The sequence below is a fragment of the Gavialis gangeticus genome, unplaced genomic scaffold, assembly GCF_001723915.1.
Source record: "Gavialis gangeticus isolate Ggan-Ray unplaced genomic scaffold, GavGan_comp1, whole genome shotgun sequence".
NCBI lineage: Eukaryota > Metazoa > Chordata > Crocodylia > Gavialidae > Gavialis > Gavialis gangeticus.
Window position 1 is genome coordinate 155,418,011 of NW_017728992.1, and position 26,447 is coordinate 155,444,457.

A 26,447-nucleotide genomic window follows, 5' to 3' on the forward strand; every position below is an offset into this window, starting at 1 on the left:
ATTTACCTTTGCTCCAGTTTGGCATGCTCTGTCCACGTTTCAGCCTTGGGCACTAAACCCAGCCCCAGCCCAACCCTGCAGCAGTGGTGTGCAGCCCACAGTTGCTACTTCATGGCTGCTATGGGGGATGGGCTGAAGCTGTGCTCGCTGCCCCAGGCTAGAACCAGGACACAGCCCGCCAGCATGAAGGGGAAGGGGTGGGGGAGCAGGCAGAGGGCAGGCACTAGCAGGGGGCAAGCTAGTTGACCTCCCCACACTAAGTGCACTCCCACTACTTGCCCCCCCTACAGCAGTTTTGGGGGAGATGGGATGGGGAGATGGGGAATGAATCAAAGATGGCTGTCCAATAATTAGATTCTATACATGGAAAATTAAAAAATTAGAAAGAGGGGAATTTAGAGTGAGATTTTAAAAAATATACACATGTGCACACACATGTTCTCTCCCTCCTTCCCCAACCAAATTATTAAACAGAACATTACCACTAAATAAATTTTTTCCAGCACTTTACTAACCTGTTTAATATATTCAATGAGGTTTGGAATACAATTGATTTCAAATCTAAGATTTTTCAAAGGTTCAAGCCATTTACTAAGTTCTGAAAACAAAAAGACAAGATATTTCAGCAAACAAAATTTGTATCATTACATTTTTTAATTTAAAAAAAGCCTTAAAAGTAATTAAATTCAGACATAAAATACTAAGTGCACAGGTGAAATCTGTGAGACAAAGGTCATGAAAATAATCAATTTTCATTAACATACCGATGGAGAAGAAAACCCCCACCACATTAAGGCAGGACATTCCCCTGATCTGCATGAACTGAGTACTACTGAATTCAAGCTAGGTGCTGAAATGATTTTTGGCATGTGACCAAAGTTGCAGCTTACTTCCTTCCAAATGCTATGTAACTGGTCATCTGGAATGCAATGAAATTGGCAAAACGTTTCCACTTCTGAGTCATTTTATAAGAAGTCCCTAATGAAGAACTGGGTTTCTATAAACAATATTAAATTAGTATCTATTAGAATTTTATTTTGTTAACGTTTTACACTTACTTGTAATTAGACAAATACAATTAATAAAAAACCTCCCTTGGGCAATCAAGGTCCCTACCCGAACTAGTTAAAAATACATGACAAAGCCATTCAGTCCTGAAAGAGCAGCATATTCTCCTCATGTACACACAACCACATAAAACAGTTAATTACAAACAAAATCCAACTCTTCCAACTCCTTAAATAGATGTTCAAGTAAAACCCCACTCCAGGCCACCAGGGTATTCTCTGTGAAAGCTCTTCAACTCAGGATACATCCCTTTGTGGTCAAGAAGGGCCTAGACTGGTTAAACTGATGCAGGCTATAAAACCCAACTTATTTCAAAAGTACTTAAGGAAGCCAAGGGCTGCCAAGTAGAACAGCAAGAACAGGAACTTTTCATTGGACTTTATAACATTGCCAGGCTAGCCTGGCATCGATCCTTGTACAAGCGTCTAATCACTGGAAAAACTGATAAATTAGAAATTTTGTGTAGAAGGTTTTTTTTTTCCATCCACTAATAGTGCACTAAGTTTCAGAAGTGCCTGGAGTTCTGGACTAAAAGGAAGAAAAACAGTACAATCAAAATAGTAGTTAACCACTGACTCTACTAAACTTGCCTTCCTAATTATTTCCAAGGAGTACAAACGTCCTGCCGTTATCTGATATTCCTGGTAATTAATATTATATAAATTATTCACTAGGAAGACTATCAAGTTGAAGAACCCTTATTAACATAAATAGGAAAAATTATACATCTTCTCAGTGACTCAACCTAATCATATGTCGCTAAAAGGGGAATTTCATTATATACATTATCAAAACCAGATGATCATGAAGTACTAATTACTAGTATATAAAAGGTTTCTGCTATACATTCTGAACAATTCACTTGATAATAGCACATACTGTACCTTGCAATTTGGTGTTATTTTCATCAGCCTTACAAAGCTTCAACAGAGGTGCCGAGTGCTGTTCCAGCATTTGAACATCACTGGAGGACTGAACCACCAGCAAAACAAGTATGCAGGCATAATTATAAGCAACTGACTTCTTAGACTTGGAGTCACTGAAACAGATAAAGGATTTCCTGAAATGGTACACTGCCATACTGGGCATTTGAGGGATCCTCTCACCTGAACACTTAAGAATAACCTATAGAACTCCATCTCTATTACAGCTTCACCTAAAGAAGAAAAATAAATAATCTTGCCTACAAGTGTTTTTTGAGAAACAGATCAAAATTATACTTTGATCTCTTGATAAGGAATGAAACAGCTACCCATGTGTTAATTGTGTACTTTGTATATTTATTCTGTGGTTTTTTTGCAAACTTTAATGCTCAAGAGAGCGGGAAATTGATAGCACGGACTAGAATCAAATAAATAGTGCGCACGCTTTCTTATACATCTTTGTCAATGCTATTCAGTCTTTACTCCTTAAGTGACAAATTTTTCTAGAAAAAATACTGGAAGCTTTCAAGATTTGGAAAATATGCAATGCAGAAAAAGCAATCAGAGTACCCAGCCCTCTGTACGTGGTTGACAGAAAAATGTTAAAGTTTAGACCAAACAACTACCTCTTTACGAATATTTTCTAGTTTCTGAAAATTGATCTAGAGTAAAATACCTAAACAGCTTTTTGGATGACCTGCATAGTTTCTAATATGACAATTGTTAACACCTGCCATTTCTATCCTGCTATTCTACTTTGAAAACATTACTCTGAAGCAACGGCAATTTTGTAAGCTTTCTTCTGACGAATCATTTCTTTACAAAGGAAACCGCTAAGTTATAAATGTTTAAAATCAGTAAACCAAAGTATGAACACAAATATACAGTTACCCTAAAGCTTCCTTGGAATAGTATTCCATTAAAGTAATAAGACTTTGGAGGTTCTTCTCAAGGCTGAATACATGAGCCACAGCAGATCTTCCCACAGGATTAAAAGTAATCAGGTAAAGATTATGAAGTGTTCCCAAGAGGTCCGAATGGTCTGTTTCCTCACTGGCTGTGCACCGCTGGAAGTGGCAAAACAATTCCGAGATACACTGCAACGTCTGTGTTGAATGCAAGAGCCACAAGGCAAATGTATCCTCATTAGCACTATCTGACTGGAGACCTTCTTCTTGATCTGGATCGGAAAACTGACAAAGTCCTCTTATCAACAGGTTTGTTGCTTCATACTCAGATAGGAAAAAGAGGAGACCCTTCTGCGATTGTGCCAGAAACTTCAATACATCTCTGACAGCCTGAAGTACACCAGGATGAGCACTTGTGACTGGAATGGATAGTAGCAAGGTAATACATTCCAAGAAATGGTGACTGTGAAGATATCTGTAACAGCGTAAAACAAAAGCATCTGTAATACAATCCTGATTTACAAGTCTAACATAGTATCAGAAAAATAATCCAATAATTTTACCAGAACCTCATCTTTTGCATATTTTAAGAAACCATACCAACTTAATGATGAAGTAGAATTCTGAGCTATTTTCACAAAAATGTCACTGCTATGATTATCTCCTAAAAACAAAATTCTTATTAAAAACAATAATTCATACAATAAAAGTGTTAGAAGCTTTAGCCTTGGGAATTTTGTGAATTTGAGTACCTGTATCCTCAAACTTAACATTCTGCTACTATTAGTTCTTAAAGTTAACAATGTTTATTTAAAAAATAATGAGAAAAATGTTTAGAGTTCTTTTATTTTTTTTAGTAATGAGAGACTTCAAAGACATTTTTGTAATGAACAGTTCCTAAGTCCATTCATGATCTTTCTGCTACAAATGCCAGGAGGTTTGATAGTGTTAGGACTTTAAGTGGACCACTGTCCATTGGGAACAGCGCTAAGACACTTAACTGCAAGGTCTTTCAGAGCAGAATGGGTTTTTTTTCGTAGAAGTTTACACAGCACTTAGCATAACAGTCCACTATTCAATCCACGATCTTATCAAGATGGCTAGGGTAGGAAACTAACAACATAACTGATTCCATTAACCAGGCAGTTCTTCCTAACACTTAAAGTGATCTGTAAGCCTTCACTAATAAACAAAAGGCATCAACAGTGTAAAAAAAAATTAGCAAAGCATTAGTCACTGCTTTATGCTACTGCATCCACAAAACTGGAACAAGAAACCTAAAAAAGCAAACCAGACCTGTCTTACCTGAACAAGACAGGGTAAGGATCATCCCTTTCAGGGGGTCCTGTAATGCGTGCTGTTGTCGGGAAGGATTTTACAGGTGGCTGAATCATTGTATGAGGTGAAGTCTCCATCAAATGAAAGATTTCTTCCAGGAGGCTAATAAGTTTTTCCACCTCTCCTTCACTAATATTTGAAGATTCCAGAAGATGGTCCATATCCATAGGAGCCTCCACATCATTTTCATATTCTTGGTTGGTTCTCTCAAGTCCAAGGTCTGTATCCTGCTCTGACTCAGTATGATTAGGAAGGGGAGGAGTACTCTCTGCTAACTGGTCAACAAGCTTTTTAATGTCTGACAGAATCTCATAAAAGTGGCACTTCTGCAGAATTGCTGAACCTGCAGTGAGGACTCTCACCGTCTGATCTAATAGTATGAGTTCCAAGAGTTTCTGATAGCCACTTTTTTCATGTGCCTCTAGCCTACCTTTCAAGAACATATCCATTCCTTCAGTCATACTGATAACGCTATCCAAAGCTTTGAAAGCATTAAGTTTAAGGGAGGATGATACATGATCTGCAAACAACAATTCAAATAGCGCATTAATAACTCCTGCCTGCAAGAGTCCCATTATTCCTTGAGTCTCACATTCTGCTAATGATGACACCAGCTTTGTTCCAGCTTTTAGCTGTCGAACGTTCAAAGCGATGGGTTGCCTGAGAGCTACCTGCAGGTTTAAAGCTTGCATGGTCCAGTCTACTAGTTGGGTAACATAGTCCTGTTTTGTGTCCTTCACTTGCAGGTAGCTTAGGCCCTTCACTATTAAACTTGGAATTTCTTCTAGAGCCGTGACCCATTTTGCACCCCTGTCCTCCTGATATAAATCCAAGAGTTCAATTAATTTAACTGAGGCTTCGACTGCCCCTGAATTTTCCTTTTCTGGATCTTGGTCCCTTATCTTACCAACTTCAGTCTCAAATACAGTCTTGTATGGGCAGCTGAAGTACAACAGAGGTCCAAGCTCTCTTTCATAAGGCTCGTATGTCACAGGTGGCACTGAAGCCAGATCCTCAGGAGTATATTCAATATCAAAGCTTGGATACTTAAATGTTTCACGTTCCAGATCAGCAATTCCATCTTCATCACTTGAAATCTGCTCATAGCCATCATCTCCTGAAAAGAAGTTTTAGGTTTAGTTTGTTAAATAAAAAGCAATTATGTACACATGACTAGTTTATAAAACTTTAGGAATGATTCCTAGTACAAAAGTAGTACACAAACTGCTGCTTAGAAAGTATGAATTCAAAACACTGAAGATATTCTTTGCTACTATAATTAAAAAGCACTATTGTGAGGTTACTCCTTACATAGGACAGCTGCAGAAATTCCATGCAGTTAGAAGCAAAGATCCTAATTCAAATAAGATAAGAAATCCAATCATTACATAATATTCTAGATAACATCACATAATAGCAGCACAATCATAGTTATTCTTAAAAATCTTTGGTTCCAAAAAGCTAATATATACTAAAGGTCTGCTAAAAATCTCCCTCTGGTAAACTCTATTTAGCCTTGACACTTCAGATAATGCTATGTTGACAAAGCAGTGGTTTCTTGTCTTCCTTAACATTCACTATGTTGGAGCTCCATTCCACACTGGAGCTCCAACAAACCAAGAAAATACAGCAGCAGTCTAAAATTTTGCTACTCCACTAAAGAATAAAGAACAAAGTGCAGTGACAGAAACAGGCCAGAAGCACAGCGAAGTGCCAGATGCACTTCAGCCAAGAAGTGCTTGGTTTCATACACGTGGCAAGTTAGGTATCAGAAAAGTAGTTAAACAACTTTTAGGACTGGAAGAAATTCTGACCAAACATTTTTCTGTTTATATTTCTTTAATAAGTGCCTTACATTTATCTATCTATCTATCTGTCTATCTATATAGAGGGAGAGAGAGAGTTCTCTCCCCCTTTTAAACAGAAAAAAAATATTTGCCCTTTTCTTCAAAAAATAAGGCACCTTCCTTTCAGCATCACTGATTAAAAATAAAAAACTAAAATAAGTTTGACAGTTACTTGGGCAAAAATACTCTTTCAAAGCATAAATATCTATAGATGCTTAACTACAAAAATTGTCACTCATAAGAACTTGAGTAACTTGGTCAGAAAATCTGAGGTAATGAATGGATTTTCCCTCAGAAGTCAAGCCAGATGATTTTAGGGATCTTTTTTCCTCCTCCTGAACAAGAAAGGAGGAGATTTGTCACTTAGGCACCAATAAGTAGCTAACGATGCAGTCACTTCCTGAAACTGCAGGGGTTCTTGGATTATCTCATCTTTCCCTTCTCCTTTTTGTATAGTTCCACATATCCATGACAATTTAATCTAACTTCTTACCAAAACATTTGATCCTTCATCATGAAAGCACATGAGACTGTTACTGTGGGACTGTTTTGGAACACTAGATTGGAACTCTTTAGAAATTTTATATGTGAGAAGATAAAGATCTCTAAATTATCATAGCAGAGGATTAATAACAGCTATTTCAACATATAATAATCAATTAAGTGAACAGGCATGTTTGACCTCATAAATGCCAGAATTTAAGTGTACAATATAATACCCCTTTGCAGCCACTGGCTTGGAAGAATTTGATCTTTTTAAAAAAAATAATTTGTGCATTATTTGCAACCGGCTTCCAAGTTTTTTATAAAATCAAGATGAAGACACGAAAAATGACTTGACCCGAAGTCACACACTGCAGTAGAGGCAGGAAGAGCCTATGTCTCTTCATTCCTGTCATCTGCTTATACTAAACTATACTACCCTCCACTTTCAATAAATCTTGGTCATTTTTATTTTTGCATATTACCTACCTTCACCTTCCTCCTCTTCTTCCCCTTCTTCTTCCTCATCTTCCTCTTCCTCATCTTCCTCCTCCTCAGGAATACTCTCTACTGTATGCCCATCATCCTCTTCCTCATCCTCATCCTCCTCAACATCCACATCTTCCTCCTCATCCTCCCCATCTTCTGGCTGGTCCTCCTCTACTTCTCCTTCATCAGAGTACTGGCTTTCTTGGTGAATGGATGTTCGATCAGGAGAAATGGGCTCAAAGTAATCCTCCCTGTGATCAACATCATCTTCCTTTTCCCCAACCACTGGAACGATGGGAAATTAAGAAAAGAATCCTCCGATTACCAAATCCAATACTTTAACAGTATGTTTAAGTGTTTTGTAGTGGGAATAATGGAGATACAAAAGAATGTTTTTAAGCATTCAAATGATCTGACAAAACAACTCACCATAACTAATTAGCTCATTAAACTGTTTACATAAACAGTGTATGCGCTCTTAATTCATAACATGCAAACCCTAGATTGCTATTTGATTCTACAGTTCTTTAAGCGATCATTTAACTGCATTTCTTTTCTTAAAAGTGTATCTGTGATCATCAACAAAAGCAAAAAGTTCATCTGCCACAAGGTAGCACGGCAGGCTTTTTTCCCTTCTCATCATGTACAGCTGTGCAACAGACATAAAGAGAAACAGACTGACACTTGTTATACCTGATACAGGCATGGGTTCATCTTCATCATCATCAGGAGGTGGAGGGCCTGGAGGAGTCCTTGGGCCCCTCGGCTGTGGTCTTGGAGGGCTGCCATTAAACTGATCTTCTTTCTCCCCATCAACTACATTTTTGTTTTTTGAAAATGAGTATTTTAGAGGAGAAAGAGGGAAAGTACAGAAGTTTTTGATTTAGATGTCATTCTTGATTAGAAAACACTCATTTATCAGCTGTACTTTTGCCATGCAACACATGGACAAAAAGTGATTAAGTAATGCCCTTCCTGAAGCCACCCTGGATAAAAAAAACAACAACTCGTTTACTAACCATTAATTCTAGGGCAGTAATTTTAAGTTAACACTACATTCCACATTTATTGTAAGGACTCATATTAGATCATAACTTAGAGCATAACATTGTAATTATTTGTACTGTTGCTTTGATAGCATCAGATAATACTATAAATTCTACTATTACTAACTAAAGCCATTTACAAACCAAACCTTAGCCTGAAGCTGATTATCTACTGTACATTAGTTCTATCTTTCAGTCTGCTAGTTAAATCTCCAAACAATTCCATTCTTTAAAACTACATTAAAGCCAAAATAGCAACTTGGTCAAGCTTTCTGCACAGAAGCTATTCTTCTCCAAACATGATCAATCTTTTTTTTTTAAGCAACCTGCAAGGCACAAACAGAAAGCTAAGTAGAATGGTGAAGCTTTCCTTCACTCTTTATCTACTCTTGATCATTAACTCCATTTTGGAAGTAATGAGTTTGGTCACCTATTCTTGGACTAAGTCATATGAAATGCAACCTAAAAGAGTTCTTCAGTTCCTGTTTTCTATAAGTATTTTTCAGTAAATCACATTCACTTTTTCAGAAGCACTATAAAAAGAGGAACTTATTAAGAAACGTTTAACCTAAATCTGTAAGAAGATTCAGTGTTACTTTAAAAAAAAAAACCAAAAAAAAGCAAAATACAACTTCAACTGGATAATTAAGTCCAATGAAGTCTCTGATGTAAAGATTTCCTATCTGCAGTTCAGAGATATTTTAAATAAAGGAAACACTTGCTACTTTTGTTCTCATAGTTCTGATTTGCTCACCATGTTTTGGGTTTCTTTTCAAGCCAGGCTGTTGTTGGGGAGGAGGTGGCGGGGGAGGTGGCGGAGGTGGTGATTCTCTGTCATGACTTATTACTCTATCAACAGAGCCATATATTGCCAGGGTCAGGCAGTTGTACCAGCCTCTCAGAACCAATCCATCTGTGTTGACCTGATTCACAAAATAAAATGCAACAATTAAAAAGCACTGGTGAGTGAAAATTCTATACTTTAAATCTTATTCAAAGAGCTCTGTATCAGTAGCCACATAAAAGCACTCAAGGAAAATGGAAAATTAATGAGCTTTACACCTTTCCCTGGCTTTGAAAGAGAAAACTCAAAACATTTTTAATTACATCAAATAAGTGATTTTTACTCTCCAAAACATCCATTTACAACACACTGTGAAGGCCACTCAAACCAGTTTATGAAAACTTCCCTTGGCGTGGGTAACATTGAAGCATTGATCTAAATGCACCAGATGCCAAAGAGAACTGCAGAGGAAGCTTGGAAGTACACTACAAGCATTTAATATCAATTCTGATTTACAGTTATTGTCAGCTTACTAGTACCTGTAGACTAGTAAGAGGTGAAAAAAAGATGAGGCTTTTCAACATCCTTTATTACTTACACCAGGGGTACACAGCCTCCAGCCCATGAACCAAAGCCAGTCAGTTGGGATCCACATGGATTAGGGCTGAGCCCACACACATCCAGATCAGGCTGCAATGCTCCACCTGCCACTCCTCCCCACCTCCCCCCCGCAAACATCTACATTTGTTTTGGTGTTTTTAAGATAGGTAGAACAGAACTAATTACGAGATTCTAATACAGGCTGATACTCTGCCCAGATACAGCAACCTTATCTCACTATCCTTTGGTTTTTAATCACTCAGTCTTACCAACTGAGTTGAACATCTACTACGGTGATGTCATCCATCTGATGTTCACTGTAGTCCTGATAGGTGCTACCAAGGTCAGCCTTTTTGAAAACCTTATCACTTAGGGTAGGGACAGATGTAACATCTAAAGCAGTGGAACACTATCGGATATTAAAGGGCTGAGCCCTCCTTTGTCATGCTCTGTACAGCATGCACATGTAACTCAATACATTTCATTTGAAGAGCTTCTAAATAGTACTTGTTTTCTTCAGAATTATTTTTGGAGCACTTCTGCCATTTTCAGAACATTTCAAAGGGCATTTACATCCGTCTGCTTGCCCTCTGACATATTTTAAATACATACAAAGTTATTCAAGTGTTATATCTGTCCACACCCTTACAAGGGCTCTAACTTTAGGCTTTAACTTTTAAAGCATTGGCCCTAGTGTATTACCCAACTGAGCTGTATAGATTCGTTTACAATAAGCATATTAAAGATAGGTCAAACACTATGACTATTTTGTCCAATACTAAGCACATTTAATAGCACTACCAAAGAACACAAATAGCATCCAGACAGGAAAGAAAAAAGGTTCAAATCACAGCAGAAATAAGACATAATTACCTTTGCATTGGGTCTAAAAATAATTGAAGTGTTCTCATCGTATTCAAGGCTGTTAAACAGAACACACGTTTATTTTTCATTTATTTTTCAAAACCTCTTTAAACAATCTAAAGTCCTAATGTTCTATATATCACCTGTATTAATACTTCACGATCATGAAAGAGGCAGACACCAAGTCAAAATATTGTACAACGTATATGCTCATCAATTTAAGAATGCAAAAAGCCCAACATACATTACCATATGTGGGTAATATATGCTGACATTAAAGGGAGTGTCAATTTAAGAACAAAAGATGCTGGGGAGGTAGGGCACTGTGGGAAGGCATCAGGAAGCAGGAATAGGCAGGCCAGAATGTAGATGGCATGCCCTACAATCCTCAGTCCCATATATACTTTGGAATGGATCAATCAGAAAATAAAACTTTAGAAAAGTTATACTATTCTAAGAAATCTTGACAACATCCAGTGATGAAGCTGGGTCACAGTGGAGGACAGGGAAGTGAAGCAAGTTTGCCTACATAAAATCTCTTATTAACAATATTGATTATGAAACAGTGTTTGCAAGAATAAGCTATGCCAACCATACTACTTTATATTCTAACTAGACAATGCAACTATGCATGCTATTTAATATTATAACCTGTAGCATCTGTACTATAAGATCCTAAAGCTTTATTTAAGAAAATCTTCATCTATTTATAAAGTAATTTTGAAAGTACTTGCCTTCCCAGCCTGTCAAAAACAGGAGCACTTGGCTTGCTGACATTGTTGAAAAAAAGGTCTAACTGAAATGTATGTGGAGATGTCTCCCTGTAAAGAGAACACAGGTGAAAATTAAACCTGTCAAACTTCAGTTAAGCAAAATAGAACAGGACACACAAGTCCTAAAATCCAAGATTCTCATTTGAAAAAAAACTGAAAAAAATATCTTACATATTCAGTGCATGCATAAACTTAAGACAGCTTTTTAGACTGCAAAACAAGTCCCAGACAAGAGGGATAATATACTTGAATCTCTCTGATTTGTACTGCCTTACACTTACCCATAGGCCCTGTTGTCAGGCAAACTGGTGTGAGCTCTTACTCCCGGAGGAATGACACGTACTTCATTTATGTAAACAACACATGGAAAACGAATGACATCTATATTGGTACTTTGCTGAAAACAAAACAATAAACCAAACATTAAACAGTTTTAAAAATGCATTCTTGATTTCAATTTATATTTAAAACTTATATACTCTCAATAAAAAGAGTACCTAACATCATTACTATCTACTGTTTTTTAACATCTAGAACATGGAATTTAATATAAGACAGGTGCCCATCTCTCACACATTGCCATTATAATTAACATTACTATAGGAATTCTGGGCAGAAAAAAGTAACAGTAAATAAGCATGGATTCTCTAAAGAGGACCCTATTCACACTGGAAACACTAGTTTATGAAGAAATTGTTTATAGAACATTTTTGGTTCAACAACTGTGCTATGACCAAAGAATGAACAACACTATTAAAATGCTTTTAAGACCTATTTGAAATAGCGGTGCACCGATAAAGATTTTCTTGGCTTATACCAATAACTAATATTTAGTAATAAAGCTAGTCAAACAAGCTTTAGTTCAAGTGCCCCCACCGCCATTTCTAAGCGTGGGGACACTGATACAGGAGACATGGCAGCACATTAAATTAGAGCAGCTCTTGGAGCCATTCTAATTAAAGCACTGCCCTCCTCCCCCCCAACTCCTGGAGCACATGTAAAAGTGCCCCATGCCAGTTGAAGCTCCTGCCCTTCAACCCCAGGGGGCAGCTTCGTGCACCGGAGGCTGCCCAGGACTGGGTGGTCTCTGGGTCAAGCTCCACGCTAGGGGGAGGACTTTGCTGCACACAGCAGGGGAAGCAACTGCTCCAGCCCCTGCCAGGCTTTGCCCCCAGTCCCTGGGGTTCAGACCCACAGGTACTGCAGGTTGAGTCAGGCCAAGCCAAACAGAGCAGCTCAGCTCCACCCACCCCTCCCTGCCCCAGTCACATTTGTGGCATTCGGCACTTTTACAGCGCCCGCCCCGAGCCTGGCCCTGGCCCAAGTCCACGCCACGCCAGCACTCAGAACACCACAGCAGCTGCTAAGCTCCAGCCCGGCCTGGCCCACCAGTGAGGAGATGGGGGTGTATCCGGGGTCACCCTGGCTCATGGGAGCAAACCCAGGCATTCGGGGGCCTTGGCCCCATGGGCAAGTGGAAATCCAGGTGTATGCCTTCTGGCCTGTGCCCCCCTACTGGAGAAGGCACTCCAGAAGGCATTACTGGATAACATTATTAGCTACAACAGCCAAAAAAACCCAGTAGCCAATAACGTAAATTTCCCTATTATCGGTGCCGATCCAACAGACAACCAATATACCTCTAATCTGAAATTAAGAAATGATTTTTTACCAGCTGTTCTGAAAAGCTCGCACTAACACAAGTGCCATGAAACCAATTTTTGAAAATGGTCACTGGCTCCCTAAAACAAGTTTCTATAAGGTACAAGGAACCTTTAGATAAGCATTTGTCAATCCACAAGTCGCAACCCAGAAGTGGGTCACAAGAATATATGAAAGAGTCATGAACAAACTTTTAAAATAGATTCTCCTTTAAAGGACAAAAATGTGGGAAATTCTGGCTTTTCTGTGGCAGGCTGGCAGAGTTCCCCCCAACCCCCTGCCCCCCACACTGCAGGGCTAGGAGGCAGCGGGTCAGAACTGGCCATCGATGTTTACAAATGGGTCCTGGTACAAAAAATTTGAGAACCACTGCTTTAGATCAACCCTACAGACCTATCCTGTACCCAGTTGCATAATAAAGAACCTCACTCTCAAGGACTGTCAAGTTTGATGACTGTCACATAACAGAGTTAACCAAACTAAGATACGTGACTTTGACCAGGGTGTGAAAGATAACATCCACAAAGCCCTATCACATGGCCCCCAATGCCATCTCTGGTTCTAAACTGACCCACATGCTCCACCTGCCACCCTATCTAGGATCCGCACTGCAGGCAACACCCTGCTACCCTCAGCCAGTCCAGGACACACAGTGTATGTAGCAATACAAGTCCTGGACCAGCCAGGGGTAGTGATGCTGCATGCAGCACAGTCCCAGATTGACGGCAGGGAGCAGGGAGGAGTGTTCTGGAAGAGGAACTTGTAAAGCCGTTTGCTCTGCAGAATTTTCCTTTACTTTAAACAAATGCATGATACATTCACTTTTCATCTAATCCTGTTACTTCTGCAAACACTGTGGAGGCATGCCTCTTTCAGTCCACTAAAGCACATGCATATGCTTATGCATATGCATATATACAATCTGTGTGCATATCCTTACACACTCCTATTGAATTTCATAGAGATACTCACATGCTTAAAGCGAATCAGAACCAAAAGCACAATTTATAATGCACATAGGATTCATGAAATGACATGCGTTTTGTGCACTGGATTAAATTAATATATTTTATAGCATATGCAAAACACAGTTTGGAACACTTGGAGTCTCGACTTGTTCTTTGGGCACACAAAGCCTATCTTCACAAAAGAAGCTACTGACATGCTAAAAACTACATATTAGGGGGAAGACAAAGTGGATGAAATCTAATACTTAAAAGGTACATGAGCTGGCCAAATAAATATTTCTCATTTGAATATTAAGCAGCACTTCTGAATGAGTACTACTTGCAAATCAAGTACCACAGCCCATTTTGGCTGTACAAGTTACTGGGGAAAGGAAGAAAATGCAGTTTTTACTTGTTATTACACAAGAAAGTATTTTATTTTACTCTCCTATTAATTAAAAACATCTGAACCCTTTTGGCATAAACAGATTTTTTTTCCAACTTGAATACTATAGACCTCAGGCACAAAAAACTACATGCCCAAGGGCGAAACCGGCAAAGCTGTAAACCACTAAAAACTCTGGATAAGATTCTATGTTGTGCCTGTAAGAAATGGTGCAAAACATGCACTGTGGACACGTGAAAATGTTGGGTGAGGCCAAACACAGCTTTAAGCCCCCTGTGGGCATTCCCAACCCTAGGCTGCTCTCGGAAGTTCAGAAATCTCCCCACCTCCCTTCAGTAATTTTGGCTTGTCCTTACAACACTGTTAGCTCCAGGTATAAAGCTGAGTCTTACACCACAACCTGCTGCTCTTGTCCAGATGATTCCCTCTCACTTGAGTTAAACAGTGCTTTACACTTGACCTGGTAACACAGTACCTCAAGGTTATACTACCTCGGACATCTGTTTATTCATTCATGCTGTAAACCTGGAGTGTTGATTTAGCTAGACTCAAGTGCAGTAATTGATGTAGTAATGCAAGATTGCTCCAGCAAACATCTTTCTACAGCAGGGGCAAGCAAAATATGGCCCACAGGCTGAATGTGGCCTGTGCCTTCCCCTGCAGCACTCCACATAGGAACAAGTCCTGATCAGGGCTGCCTGTCCCATGCACACAGGCCCACAGTTGCCCATGCCTGCCAATGGCACCACCCCAGCCAGCACGCACAGATTCCCAGCAAGGCTGCTCCTGCAGCAGCCTGGGTACAGCTCAGCTCTCCCCGCCACTCCCAGCAGCTCTTCCTCCTGCCCCTGTTGTGCTGCTCCGCGTTGGAGGGGGCGGCAGAAGGCTACAGCAAGCGGCTCCTGCCCCGAGCATGCAGCTCCTGGCTTCCTTCCATCCACTCGGAAAGCAGCTGGGAACTAGAAGCTGAAGCCGACTGGCTGCAGCTTTGCTAACTACAGCTGAAGCTACCAGGCTGCAGCTTCCCTCCCACGCCACAGCACAGCAGGGGCAAAAAGAGAATGAGATGCTAGGGGCACCGGGAGCCAAGCAGCAGCCAGACAGCTGCAACAGCAGCAGGAGCAGTCCCACCAGGAAACAGAACTGGCCAGCACTGGGGCCAGGCTGTCGGCAAATACATCATGAGTACAGACAGGACTCAGCTCCATGCAGAGCACTGTGGGGGCAGCCATGGGCTGAGTGGGGGCAGATCACCTGCACCACCTAGGTGAGTTCTGCTACTACACACAAAAACTCTGCCTCCCCAAACTCTGCCCCCCACACACACACACCTCTGGCCTGCTCCCGGGACCTAGTGTGTGGGAAGCCACCCCCGCCCCACTACACAAAAGTAAGACTATTTTGAGCTACTATGCAATTGCCTCTATATACACTACTCAAAAACAAAATCAGAACAAAAATAAAATTAAATTTTTGTAGTAGATGTTTGATTTTTAGTATATGATCTGTTTTTATCTATAATTTGCTAAAATCACACCGTCTGAAAGATTTTGTATGTGTAGCCCTCAACAGCTCACCAGAACTCTTTAGGTAGCCCACTACCCAAAATAATTGCCCATCTCTGTTCTACGGCCTTGTCTACATTATGGAACTACTACTCCCAAATCAGCCAGCAAAGCTACACTGGCAGAACCCCCTAGGGCAGCAGGGGCCAACCCTGTTTGGCAGGCATGCCACAGATTAGCTCCACACCCTTTCCAAGTACCACTCCAATCTCCTTCTCCTGCCCAATATGCTACTCTACTTTCTGCTCCCTGCCTAATCTGCTGCTCTTTCAACTTCTGATCTATCTGCCACTGCGTCACCTGTCCCCACCACCATATGCTACTGTGCCACCTACAGGCTGCCACATCACCTGTGGTATGCATGCTGCAGTTCAGCCACCCCAGACTTGGCAGATGCCAGCAGAAGTTCTTCTGTTAGCACAACTGTACTGCCACAGAAGCATCCACACCAGCATCAGACATGGGTGCGATCTATGTGCACCTCTAGCTGACATTTCTATACTACAATGTTCACACACGTTCATACAATGCACAGCTAAAGCTTAAGTTATGTCAGACCCTCCAAGGGTTTTCAACACTGCACAAAATTGGGAAGGGCTTGATTTTTATTGATCTAAATTTTCATGATTGCATGAAGTTAGAGGTGTGGAAGCACACAATTTAGTAATGACAGTATACTGTTAAAAGCTTTACAAAAATCATCTCACCATCTAAAAAGTAGATATTCATAAATCAATCAACCACCTGCTTTAAAGCATTCTGTTCATTCATCAGGAAAAAGCAAGGCAGGCAGGGACCAAAAGAGGAGGGCAGCAGCACTCCCAGAGCTCTAGAAACACAGAGAGAGACAGGCAGCCACCCTGGTCCCCAGCACTGAACCAACCTAGGCAGGGTACGACCCTGCCGCCACCAGGCTGGAGCCTTGAATTCTTTTCCTTCTTTCCCTCTGGGCTTTGGGTAGGGGTTTGTTTAAGTAGCCTGCTATCTCCCTCCAGCCCACTTCTGGCAACTGTGGAGGAGCACCTAATTGCTTAATTGCTGAATTATTAGGGCAGAACCAGCACTAACGGCTTAATTGCCAAGTCATTAGGCTGCCCATTGTTTTCCTCTTTAACCCCTCTACCCAGTCCCTCCCACTCCCTTTCTCCATTGTCCAGTAACAGAGGTAAGGGTTTCCTGTTACAGTCCCCTTTCTATAAATTTTGATTACAGAAGGAGCTGCTGCGGGCTCCTGCTCTCCCCACTAACACCACTGCCTCTCCTGGATCTACAGCCCCCCTCCAGTCTTGGAGGAAGGGAGGCCTCTCTCACTACCACCAGCACCAACCACCACCTGCTGCCACAGCCGCCTACAGCCAGAGGGAACCCTACAACACCAGTGGGGCCCCTTCATCAGCATCACCACCTGCTGCCTGCCTGTCTGCCCACTTGCAGCACCCCCTGTACTTGTTCTCCTGTGGCATGTCTTGTGCTCCACTCTCCCTCTCCTGGTGTTCCACTATGGCTGAGTAAGCCAGCAGCGTGCTTCCCCCCTCCTTCCTGTGTGTCCCTGTCTTTTTGTGTTCCCTCCAAACCCCAGCCCCATGCATTCACAACACCCCCACCTAGTGCAACTGGAGGAGGCACCCTGGGCCTCCCCCACCGCACAGCAAGCCACTTTTCTTCTCTCAGGTGGAGGTGGAGCCCACAGCTCCACCTCTCACACCCCACCCAACTCCTTCCCACCTAGCCTCCAATGGCAGGGCAATATTCTCTCAAGTCCAACCAGGGGGCGGCCAATGAGCTCTGGGAGACCCCTCAAGACCAGGGAACTCCCTTTGGCCAGTCTCCCCCAGAGGGGGCCACAGGGCACCCCAAATCCAACCAGAACAGGGGAAAAGACAAGGGCTCCTCTTCTTCCTCTTCCACAGGGGGTGGTAAGGGTCCTTCTACAGATACTTAGGGAGCAAGGAGAGAAAAAAAGTAGTTGGGCTCCACTGTGGGGCAGCCCACAGACTATGCCCGCGAAAAGGCAGAACTCCTAAATACATACTTTGCGTCAGTATTCCTGAAACCCAACAGGGGCTACTCACCTGATTAGAGGACCAGGGAACAGGGAGAAGGTAACAGCCTACATGAAATCAGCCCAGAAAAGGTGAAGGATCTTGCACAACACTTTCAAGTCCACTAGGCCTGATGAGCTGCACCCAAAAGTCCTGAAAGAACTGGCCAAGCTTATAGCAGCACCAGCGGCCAAGCTGTTTGAAGACTTGTGGAACTCAGGAGTGGTCCCGGATGGCCCTCTTCTAGTCAATGTGGTGCCCATCTTTAAGAAAGAGAAGAGGGATGACCCCACAAACTACAGACTCATCAGTCTGACCTCAGTCCTGGGTAAAATGTTTGAAAAGTTGGTTAAAGGAGACCATCAACTACAAGCTGGTGCTAAAAAGCAATCAGCACGGCTCTATCGAGGGTAGATCATGCCTGACAAACCTTGTGTCCTTCTACAACCAGGTAACTAACCCTCTGGCCAAGAGACACGAGGCTGACATCATCTACTTACACTTCAGTAAAGACATTGACTGTCTCCCAAAACTCTCTAACAAACTGGAGAGTACTGGGCTAGACCAGTCTACAGTGGGGTGGGTGGACAACGGGCTTAGAAGCCACTCCCAGAGAGTGGTGATCAATGGGATGGCCTCATCCTGGAGGGCAGTCTCCAGTGGTGTCCCCCAGGGATCAGTGCTTGGACCTGTGCTACTCAATATATTCATTAACGACTTGGATGATGGGGTGGAAAGCGCAATGGTTAAGTTCGTGGGCAATACTAAGCTGTGGGGAAACGTGGGGACACCAGAGGATAAGGCAAAGATGCAGGATGACCTTGACAGACTGGATTTATGGGCAGAATGAAATCAAATGAGGTTTAAAACAGGGAGAAGTGCAAGGTCCTTCACCTGAGTAGGAAGAAACTCCACCACAAATATACAATGGGTGGTAGGGTCCACTGGCTGGCACAGCATCTAAATGAGACCCAGGGGTTACAATCAACTGGAGGATGAATATGAGCCAACAGTGCAACGAGGCTGCCAAAAGGGCAAACAAAACCCTGGCATGCATCAGCCAATATGTGGCCAAGAGATCCAGGGAGGTACTCCTTCCTCCCTCTTTGGCATTGGTGAGGCTTCAGCTGAAGTACTGTGCCCAATTCTGGGCACCACACTTCAAGGATGAGGATAAGCTCGAGAGGGTACAAAGAAGGGCCACCCATTTGGTTAAAGGCCCTATGAGAGACTCCAGGAACTGGGCCTGTTCTGCCTGAGGAAAAGAAAGCTGAGGGGCAACTTGCTAGCTGCCTACAAGTATCTCGGGGGGAGCATCAAGAACTAGGAGAGCAACTATTCAGGAGGGCACCTCAATGGAGGCCAAAGACCAATGAGCACAAACTAATAGAGGGTAAATTATGGTTGGATAAAAGGAAAAACCGCATCTGGAATATACTCCCAGTAGAGGTAGTGCAGTCACCCTCCTTGGAGGTATTCAAGATGAGGCTGGACAGGCACCTTGTTGAGGTCATAATTTCCTGCCCACGGCAGGGGACCGGACTTAATGATCTTACACAGGGGTCTCCAACCTTTTTGAATGTGGGGCCGGATCATTAACTTTTTATCACCCAGTGAGCCGGTGAGCCATATTCAAAGACCTCACAGGAAGTGGTATCACATCAGGAAGTGATATCACATTACCTTTGACACCAATGAAGTTGCAGGAAGTGATAATGAAATGGGTCTAACCAGTTCAAAACTCTCCCTCTATAGCAGTGGTCTCCAAAGTGGGGTGCGTGCATTGGGGTGCAGGAAGACAATATTAGAACTTCTATTTATATTTATATAAATATACATATATTGGGGGTGCGTACTCAGCATTTTTTTTTTTTTTTACTGATAGGGGTGTGCAATCAAAAAAGTTTGGAGACCACTGCTCTATAGCATCCACCTCTCATGGTTCGGGACAGGATACTGAGCTAGATGAACCATAGGGCTGACCAAGCATGGCACTTTTTATGCTCTTATGGTTCAGAAGCTCTTATGTTCTTTGGCTGAGCTTCCAAACTATGACTGAGATTTGCAAAAAAGGAGTAGACAGCCATGTTACGAAGTTGTCATAAAAGATTTGGAGCCCTCTAAATCTCATTCATTTTAATGAAAGTTGGCCTTTTGACTCAGCTTTGAACATCTCAGCCCGAGGTCCCAACCAAAAAAGTCAAAATATATTTTGCATTTCTATGCAGTGCATCTCTGTGGGGCTCTCCAAGCATTTTACAAACATTAAATGAACCTCAGGATATCCCTGCTTTTCAGAAGAAATGTGGTGGTAAGGACATTCTGGGAACATCTCTCACTCTCTGTGTGTGATCTGCTTCTACTGTCCTTGGACCACCCTAGAAGGGCCCTCACTGCCTCATTTCCAGTTCAGAGCACGTAAAGTGTAAGTAGGTAGGAAGGGCTTATTTTTTGGCAGCAGGTTTGAGTGGCTTGAAGCTAGTGAAGATGTACCCACAATTAGTCACTGACCAGAGTGGGAATTCAGTTGTCCTCACTTATTAACATGTCTCCAAGGCCCTGTACTGTCTCTGCCTACACGTTGCTCTCATGTCCTCTTGTCCTCAATCTCATGAGTAGAGGATTCCCATCATACCTACTGGACTGCCGTCACCAGATAATGGTCCTGGTTCTAAGGTTGTGCTTCTGACTCTTTCATGGCCTCTTTTAGGGTCCACACTTAGAACTCTGGCTTCTCCTTCCTGCCCATTTTGCTGAATTGTGATTATTCCCACAGGGCATGAATGTAGTTCAGTGGCTATGATTCTGCTTTCTCATACAGAGGCAATGACTCTCACAAAGTATGGCATATTTTAATAAGCTAAAAACATTTTGAAGGCCACACAAAGCAATAAGCAGTTTTTACTCATATGAGCTTACCAGGTATCAACCACCTGCTACTTGGGTTCCTGGCAAGTACAGACACAAGTTTATTAACACATTGTTCCAGAGTGAGTTTCTGTGCCATAGCCTACATCAGGTCTCAGATCTAGGGAGCCTGACCCCTCTCCAGCCATAGGCTTGTCACGTTATACCAATCTGCGGGCCAGTGCAGACCCGGCCAGGCTCCTCCCATCCCCAGTAGCATGTGGGAAGCCAGCTTCAGCTGCATGCCACTTTTCCTGGCTGGTGCTGACCCATCTGGGTCTGTCCCATCCAGAGCAGCATACGGCTGAAGCCAGGTTCCCATGAGCTGCTGGGGACGGTAGGAGCCTGGCCAGGTCGGCACTGGCCAGCAGAAGTGGCGGTGGAGCCATGTGCCAGTCAGGACTGACTGATGCAGGCAGGGGGAAAATGCAGCACACGGCTCCGCTGACGCTTCTGCTGGCTGGTGCCGACCCAGGTGAGTCTGCCTCATCTGGAGCAGCATGTGGCTGAAGCCAAGTTCCCACAAGCTGCTGGGGATGGGAAGAGCCCGGCTGGGTATGCACCTGCCAGCAGAAGCAGTGGCAGAGCCATGTGCCATTTGAGATGGGACGAGCCACAAAGTGTACACTCTGGTCACACTGCAGCCTGAGCATCCGGGACCAGCCTACTGTCACTTCAAAAACAGCCTACTGGAGGACATGGGCTTTGTGGCCGCCTTCTGGGAGTTCTGGCTGACTTGGCATGAGCAGTGGCTGGCCTTTTCCTCAGGCCAGAGATGGTGGGACATGGGGAAGGTGCACACATTTGGCAGTACTGTCACTTCTACACCCTAGGACACACCCAATAGCAGGAGATGGCTAGAGAGCAGCTTGGAAGGAAAGTGTTGGACCTGGAGAGGAGCATTTAGTTGCTATGTCCTCAGTGGCCTCAGAGAGTCTTATAGTCCCCCATGGTGGGCAATACCCATGATCTTCTCAGTACATCAAATAGGCTTGTGACACTGGGGAACACCACCACTTCCCCTGGCTACTGCTGGAGCTGGCCAGGGAGCAAGAGCCTGATGTGCTGCTGCAGGCTCTTGGTTTCCCCACCACCACCACCTCTCCTGGACCTACAGTCCCCTCCCCACTCTCAGGTGGCAGGGGACGCCTCCCTCATCATCCCCAGCACCAGCCACCACCTGATGCCACAGCCACGTACAGCCAGAGGGGACCCCACAACGCTAGTGGGGCCCCTCCACCAGCAACACCACCTGCTGCTCACTAGCTGCTCCAGCAGCACCCCCAGTGTTTGTCTTCTTGGGGCGAGTCCTGTTCTCTACTTCCCCTCTCCCTGTGTTTGTAGAAGGCTAAGTAAGCCAGCAGTGTGCTTCTCCCCTCCCTCCTGCGTGTCCCTGTTTGTCTTTGTGCGCACATGTTCAGGCAGTGGGGACTCCAGATTGTGGCAGCCTCCACACTATTGCAAGGATGTCTTTTCCTTTGCCATGGAGGCCATCATGCATGAGGTGGTGGAGAAGGGACTCTCAGTGGGGGGAAGCATATTCCACTTGAGCCTCTGCAGGAGCTGGAAACCCAGGTGGTCCTCGGCCACATCCCCCACTGCATCCCTAACTGGACCCTCGTGCCCTTCCTGCAGGACCTGGGGAGGGTCCTATCCCCAGTCACTACCCTCCCACTGGAGTGCCAGGACCCCAGCCTCCTGCCGCCAAGTCACCATTCAGTTGGCAGCAGGGGCAGAGGCGGGGGGGATGGGGGTGAAAGCGCCTATATGGTTCCCTAACTGCATCCATTATATAGTGGTGGAGGCAAAGTACTTCTCATGCCAGGCATCAGAGCACTCAAGAAGCACCCCTCAGTCAGTCCTGGAGGGCATTACAGGCTGCTGCAAAAGGCACCACAGGCCACCGCCACCTCTGGCACCCCAGCCACAGCATCCAGCCCCCCCCTGCAAGCTCAGGGGACCCCATACCATACCCACCAGCGGGGTCCCAAAGCAGGGAGGATACAGGCAGAGGAGGGTGGCCAGCCTCTACCACTACAATCACCCCCCCTTCTAGCGCCATACGGCTCCCAGCATCCCAGGCTGACCCCTCCTCAGGCCACCCTGAGGTTGGGTGGGTGCTGGTCCCACTTGGGTGGTAAGCTGCCATCCAGGGGAAGGCCAAACGCAAGGCCTAGGCACAGCTTGGGCCCTCTGACGTGGAGAGGGCCCCTGTCCCACCACCTAAGAGGGGGGCTGACACTGCTGTCATGACCACCACCTCCTGAACTGTGCCAGAAGTCCCAACCCAAGACAAAAATAAAGAAGATAGCTGTCACCACCACAGAGGGCAGCCCAGGGTGGCCATCCTGAGGTACGGAAGCCCATGGAGGAGACCCCCAACTCCTCCAGCTGTGACCTGCCTCCCACCACTGCAGCCACTGGGGCCTCGGCCCCCACCACCCTGGGGAGCCCTCCTGCTCTGACAGCCTGGTGGGAGCCCTGGGGCTTATGTCAGTGGGCCCCAATGGGGAGGATTCCCTTCCCCAAGGCTTTAGGGAGGACACCAATGCCACCCAGTGCCAGACATCTCCTCCAACCCTGGTTGAAGCCATTCCTGTCACAGACCTCAGTGTGTCCCATGGACCCAGCACTGAGGGAAGAGAAGCCAGGTCCCGCACTGAACACCATTCCAACCCCGAGGAGGACACCGCACAGGAACCTGTGCCTATGGCCCTGCCAATCCCCATGCTGCCCCTTCCCTCACCCTGAGGGGCTGCATTTCTCCCTCTCCCGGTGCTGGGAGATCTAATACACCAGGTGGTCCAGGCGACACTTGGCCAGGCCTATGCCCCCATGGGGGCAGAGGAAAGGAAATCACCCACCCCCGCCACACCCACGAGGAGCCTGCCAAACCATTAAACCAGGAGGGGGACGACTGGGAGTCCATAGGCTCCACAGAGCCTTCAAACCTCTCAACCCCAACAGTACCCAGGGAGCCACTCCAATTCCTGGAAAGCACACTGCTTCAATTCCATCGAGTCCTGAGCAGTGAGGGCTCCGGCGGGGCAGCACAAGGGTCACAAGTGGAACAATGCCAAAAGCTATCACTGGGCCTACAGCTTCCATGATGTCCTCTATACCTTTGGCAGGGTGGTGGGATTGCTAATGGGCCCCGTGACTGGCATTGCCTCCTGCAAAAGGCCTGCCAAGCCTAACAACACCCCCACCTCTCCCCCACCAATGCATTCCCTCACTGGGGTTACTTTCAACGTGCAAGGCATCAGGAAGGGTCTCCGCAGGTGCCAGGTGCTCTCCTTCCTCCTAGAGAGGGGTTACTCGCAGAGATGTGGGTTTTCCAGACAATTTTCCAATGCCCTAAATAGAACGTGATCTGATTTAGCATGTTTATTTGACTTATATTTAGTAAACAAAACTAAAAAAGTACCCCCCCGTTAATTTTATGTCCCAATAGCCACAAGTATTTGAACTGAAATATTTGATTAGGAAAAAAATAAATACAGCACACTTAATGTGGTTTAAATGTTATATACAAACAAATTCAAAGCTTTATGTGAAAGGAAATTATTGTATCGGAATGCTTGTGAAAACGTAAAGACAATACACAATAACATGTACTTCTCTTACATTCTTTGTTTAAATTTAAGAAAAAAAGAAAGCACTGAAAACTGTTGCCACACTAATTTTAGCAGACCCAAAGAACTGTGGATGATATGCCGTAGCTGTCCATTCATCTACTTCAACAAAGTTTAACTCTCTTCCACTGAGGTCACTGCGGCATCTCCAGTTTCACTGTCATTATCTGGAGAATCACTTGCACTACTTATTAGTTCCACTTCAGAATCGGATTAGCCTCAGTTTGATTCAGAACTACTTGAACCACATTCTCTTTCACTAATGGATATTTTTACCAATGAGTCTATGGGCAAGGGCAACTTACCATGACACAGCATCTTCTTCACTAATTGTGCATCTGGCTGATTCTCCAGAAGCAAGAGATTTTGCGAAGTAGAATCAAACTTAGCGATGCATTCATCTGGTTTTGGTTTGACCTGCACAGCCAATTAGGTGAATACATACCTTGATTTTTGGTTTGGGTTATTATGAGAGTGTATTTACCCTCCTGTTTACAAATTAATAAAACATATATGTACTCTCTCTCTCACACACACACACATACTTCCAATCACCTGAAAAACATTAATTACAACTTTGAAACTGCCAAGCTTGCCTAAAACTGTATTGGTATCCATTCATTGTTACTAATGACTTTTATGAGACTATGAAATTTTAGAAATGGAAAATTTCCTATGGAAAAATAAAACACTGGAAAATTTTTCACCCCACATCTCTGGTTACTCTGTGCTTTTCCTGCAGGAGACCCACACAGCTCCAGTCGCTGAAGCCGGCTAGTGGCTGGAGTGGAGAGCCAGTGTCTGTTTCAGCTACCTCATGAAGACATACTGTGGGGTGGTCACCCTGATCTCCTTAAGCCTGCAGCCACAGGTCCTTTTGGCCATTGAGGTAGCACCAGGCAGTCTGCTGCATCTCTGAGTCCAGATACACAGGCTCATGCTCAACCTGATCAGCATCTATGCCCCTGTGCATAACTTGGAGATGGCCCCTTTTTACCAGCAAGTGGCTGCCTACCTTGGGACCCAGAGCCCCTTCAGTGACCACCATTTAACATATGCTCAGCTCATGCTTCAACAAAAGCATCCGGGGCTGGCCTGCTGACACTTCAACAACAGCCTACTGGAGGACGCGGGTTCTGTGGCCACCTTTCAGGAGTTTTGGCTGGTCTGGAGTGGGCAGTCAGGCCTTTCTCTCAGGCCAGAGACAGTGAAACGTGGGGAAGGACTGCATCAGGCAGTATTGTCGCTACAGCCAGGAGCACACCCATCTGTGGGAGGCATCCTCCCTATGTAAGCAGGTGTCAGGGCTGGTGCTGAAGAAGCTGCACATGAGCAGTCATAGCAGCCTTATCTGTAGTAAACTGTTCACAAGACAAGAACCTAACAGAAACCAAAAGAGTATACAATACACTTTTTAAAAGTTAATTCTGACTAATTTCCCCCAAGTGCTCCATGCAAACAAACCCTTTTTCTCTCAACTCATTAGAAAAAAGACCATTAAAGATTACAGTCTTTCCTCTGCAAGCAAGAATTTTGCCACCATCTTCGATCACCGTTATAAAGTGCTACAAATGTATCTGGTATCCAGGCAAAAGGAATCACAACTTGTGGTAGAGGTAATATCTTTTATTACACCAACTAGATCTTTGAACAAAAAAATACAAAATCTTAATTGCAAGCTTTCGGGCACAAGCACCCTTCTTCAGGCATAGGAGAAAAGACTGTACAAGTTCTCCTGGGTAGAAATGAAAGTTCACATTTCATAGGAGAGTTGAAGGTGTGATAAATACTCGTGTTTGGAACAGGGACAGGCAAGGTTCTTTGGGTAGATGTGATATCTTTTATTAGACAAACTGAGTAGCTGGAAAAAAGTTCTTAGCAAACTTTTGGGCACAGTCACCCTTCTTCAGGCATAGTTAGTCTCTGCTGGCCTGAGACTCCAAGGAATAAGAGAACCAAAGTGTGTGGCAGGATGTCAGTGAGAATGTAAACAGGTAGAAATTAGAAAGACAAAAAGCTTAAGCAGATAAGGAAGGGGGAAGAAAGCAGGGGGGCAAGAGGCCAAAGGGAGACATTACAGTGATAAAAAACAAGGTAAAAAAGAAGATGTCTCTAAAGAAGAAAATAGTTGGAGATCAGGAAAACAGGAATGAGAGAAGC

The 26,447-nt window shown here is 44.0% G+C and overlaps 1 protein-coding gene across 3 annotated transcripts in view; it reads right to left on the reverse strand.

The window, feature by feature from the left end:
• KIAA1429 (KIAA1429 ortholog) overlaps positions 1 to 26,447 on the reverse strand; it is a 65,301-nt gene that overhangs the window by 19,816 nt on the left and 19,038 nt on the right. For all 3 annotated transcript variants that reach the window (XM_019527940.1, XM_019527941.1, XM_019527939.1), the window contains exons 2-11: positions 11,405 to 11,520; positions 11,085 to 11,171; positions 10,360 to 10,408; positions 8,857 to 9,025; positions 7,750 to 7,872; positions 7,057 to 7,341; positions 4,205 to 5,354; positions 2,883 to 3,374; positions 1,953 to 2,107; positions 516 to 598 (exon numbers count right to left, since the gene is read on the reverse strand). In XM_019527940.1, the coding sequence (XP_019383485.1) occupies positions 516 to 598; positions 1,953 to 2,107; positions 2,883 to 3,374; positions 4,205 to 5,354; positions 7,057 to 7,341; positions 7,750 to 7,872; positions 8,857 to 9,025; positions 10,360 to 10,408; positions 11,085 to 11,171; positions 11,405 to 11,520 (2,709 nt within the window). The remainder of the gene's footprint in view (positions 1 to 515; positions 599 to 1,952; positions 2,108 to 2,882; positions 3,375 to 4,204; positions 5,355 to 7,056; positions 7,342 to 7,749; positions 7,873 to 8,856; positions 9,026 to 10,359; positions 10,409 to 11,084; positions 11,172 to 11,404; positions 11,521 to 26,447) is intronic.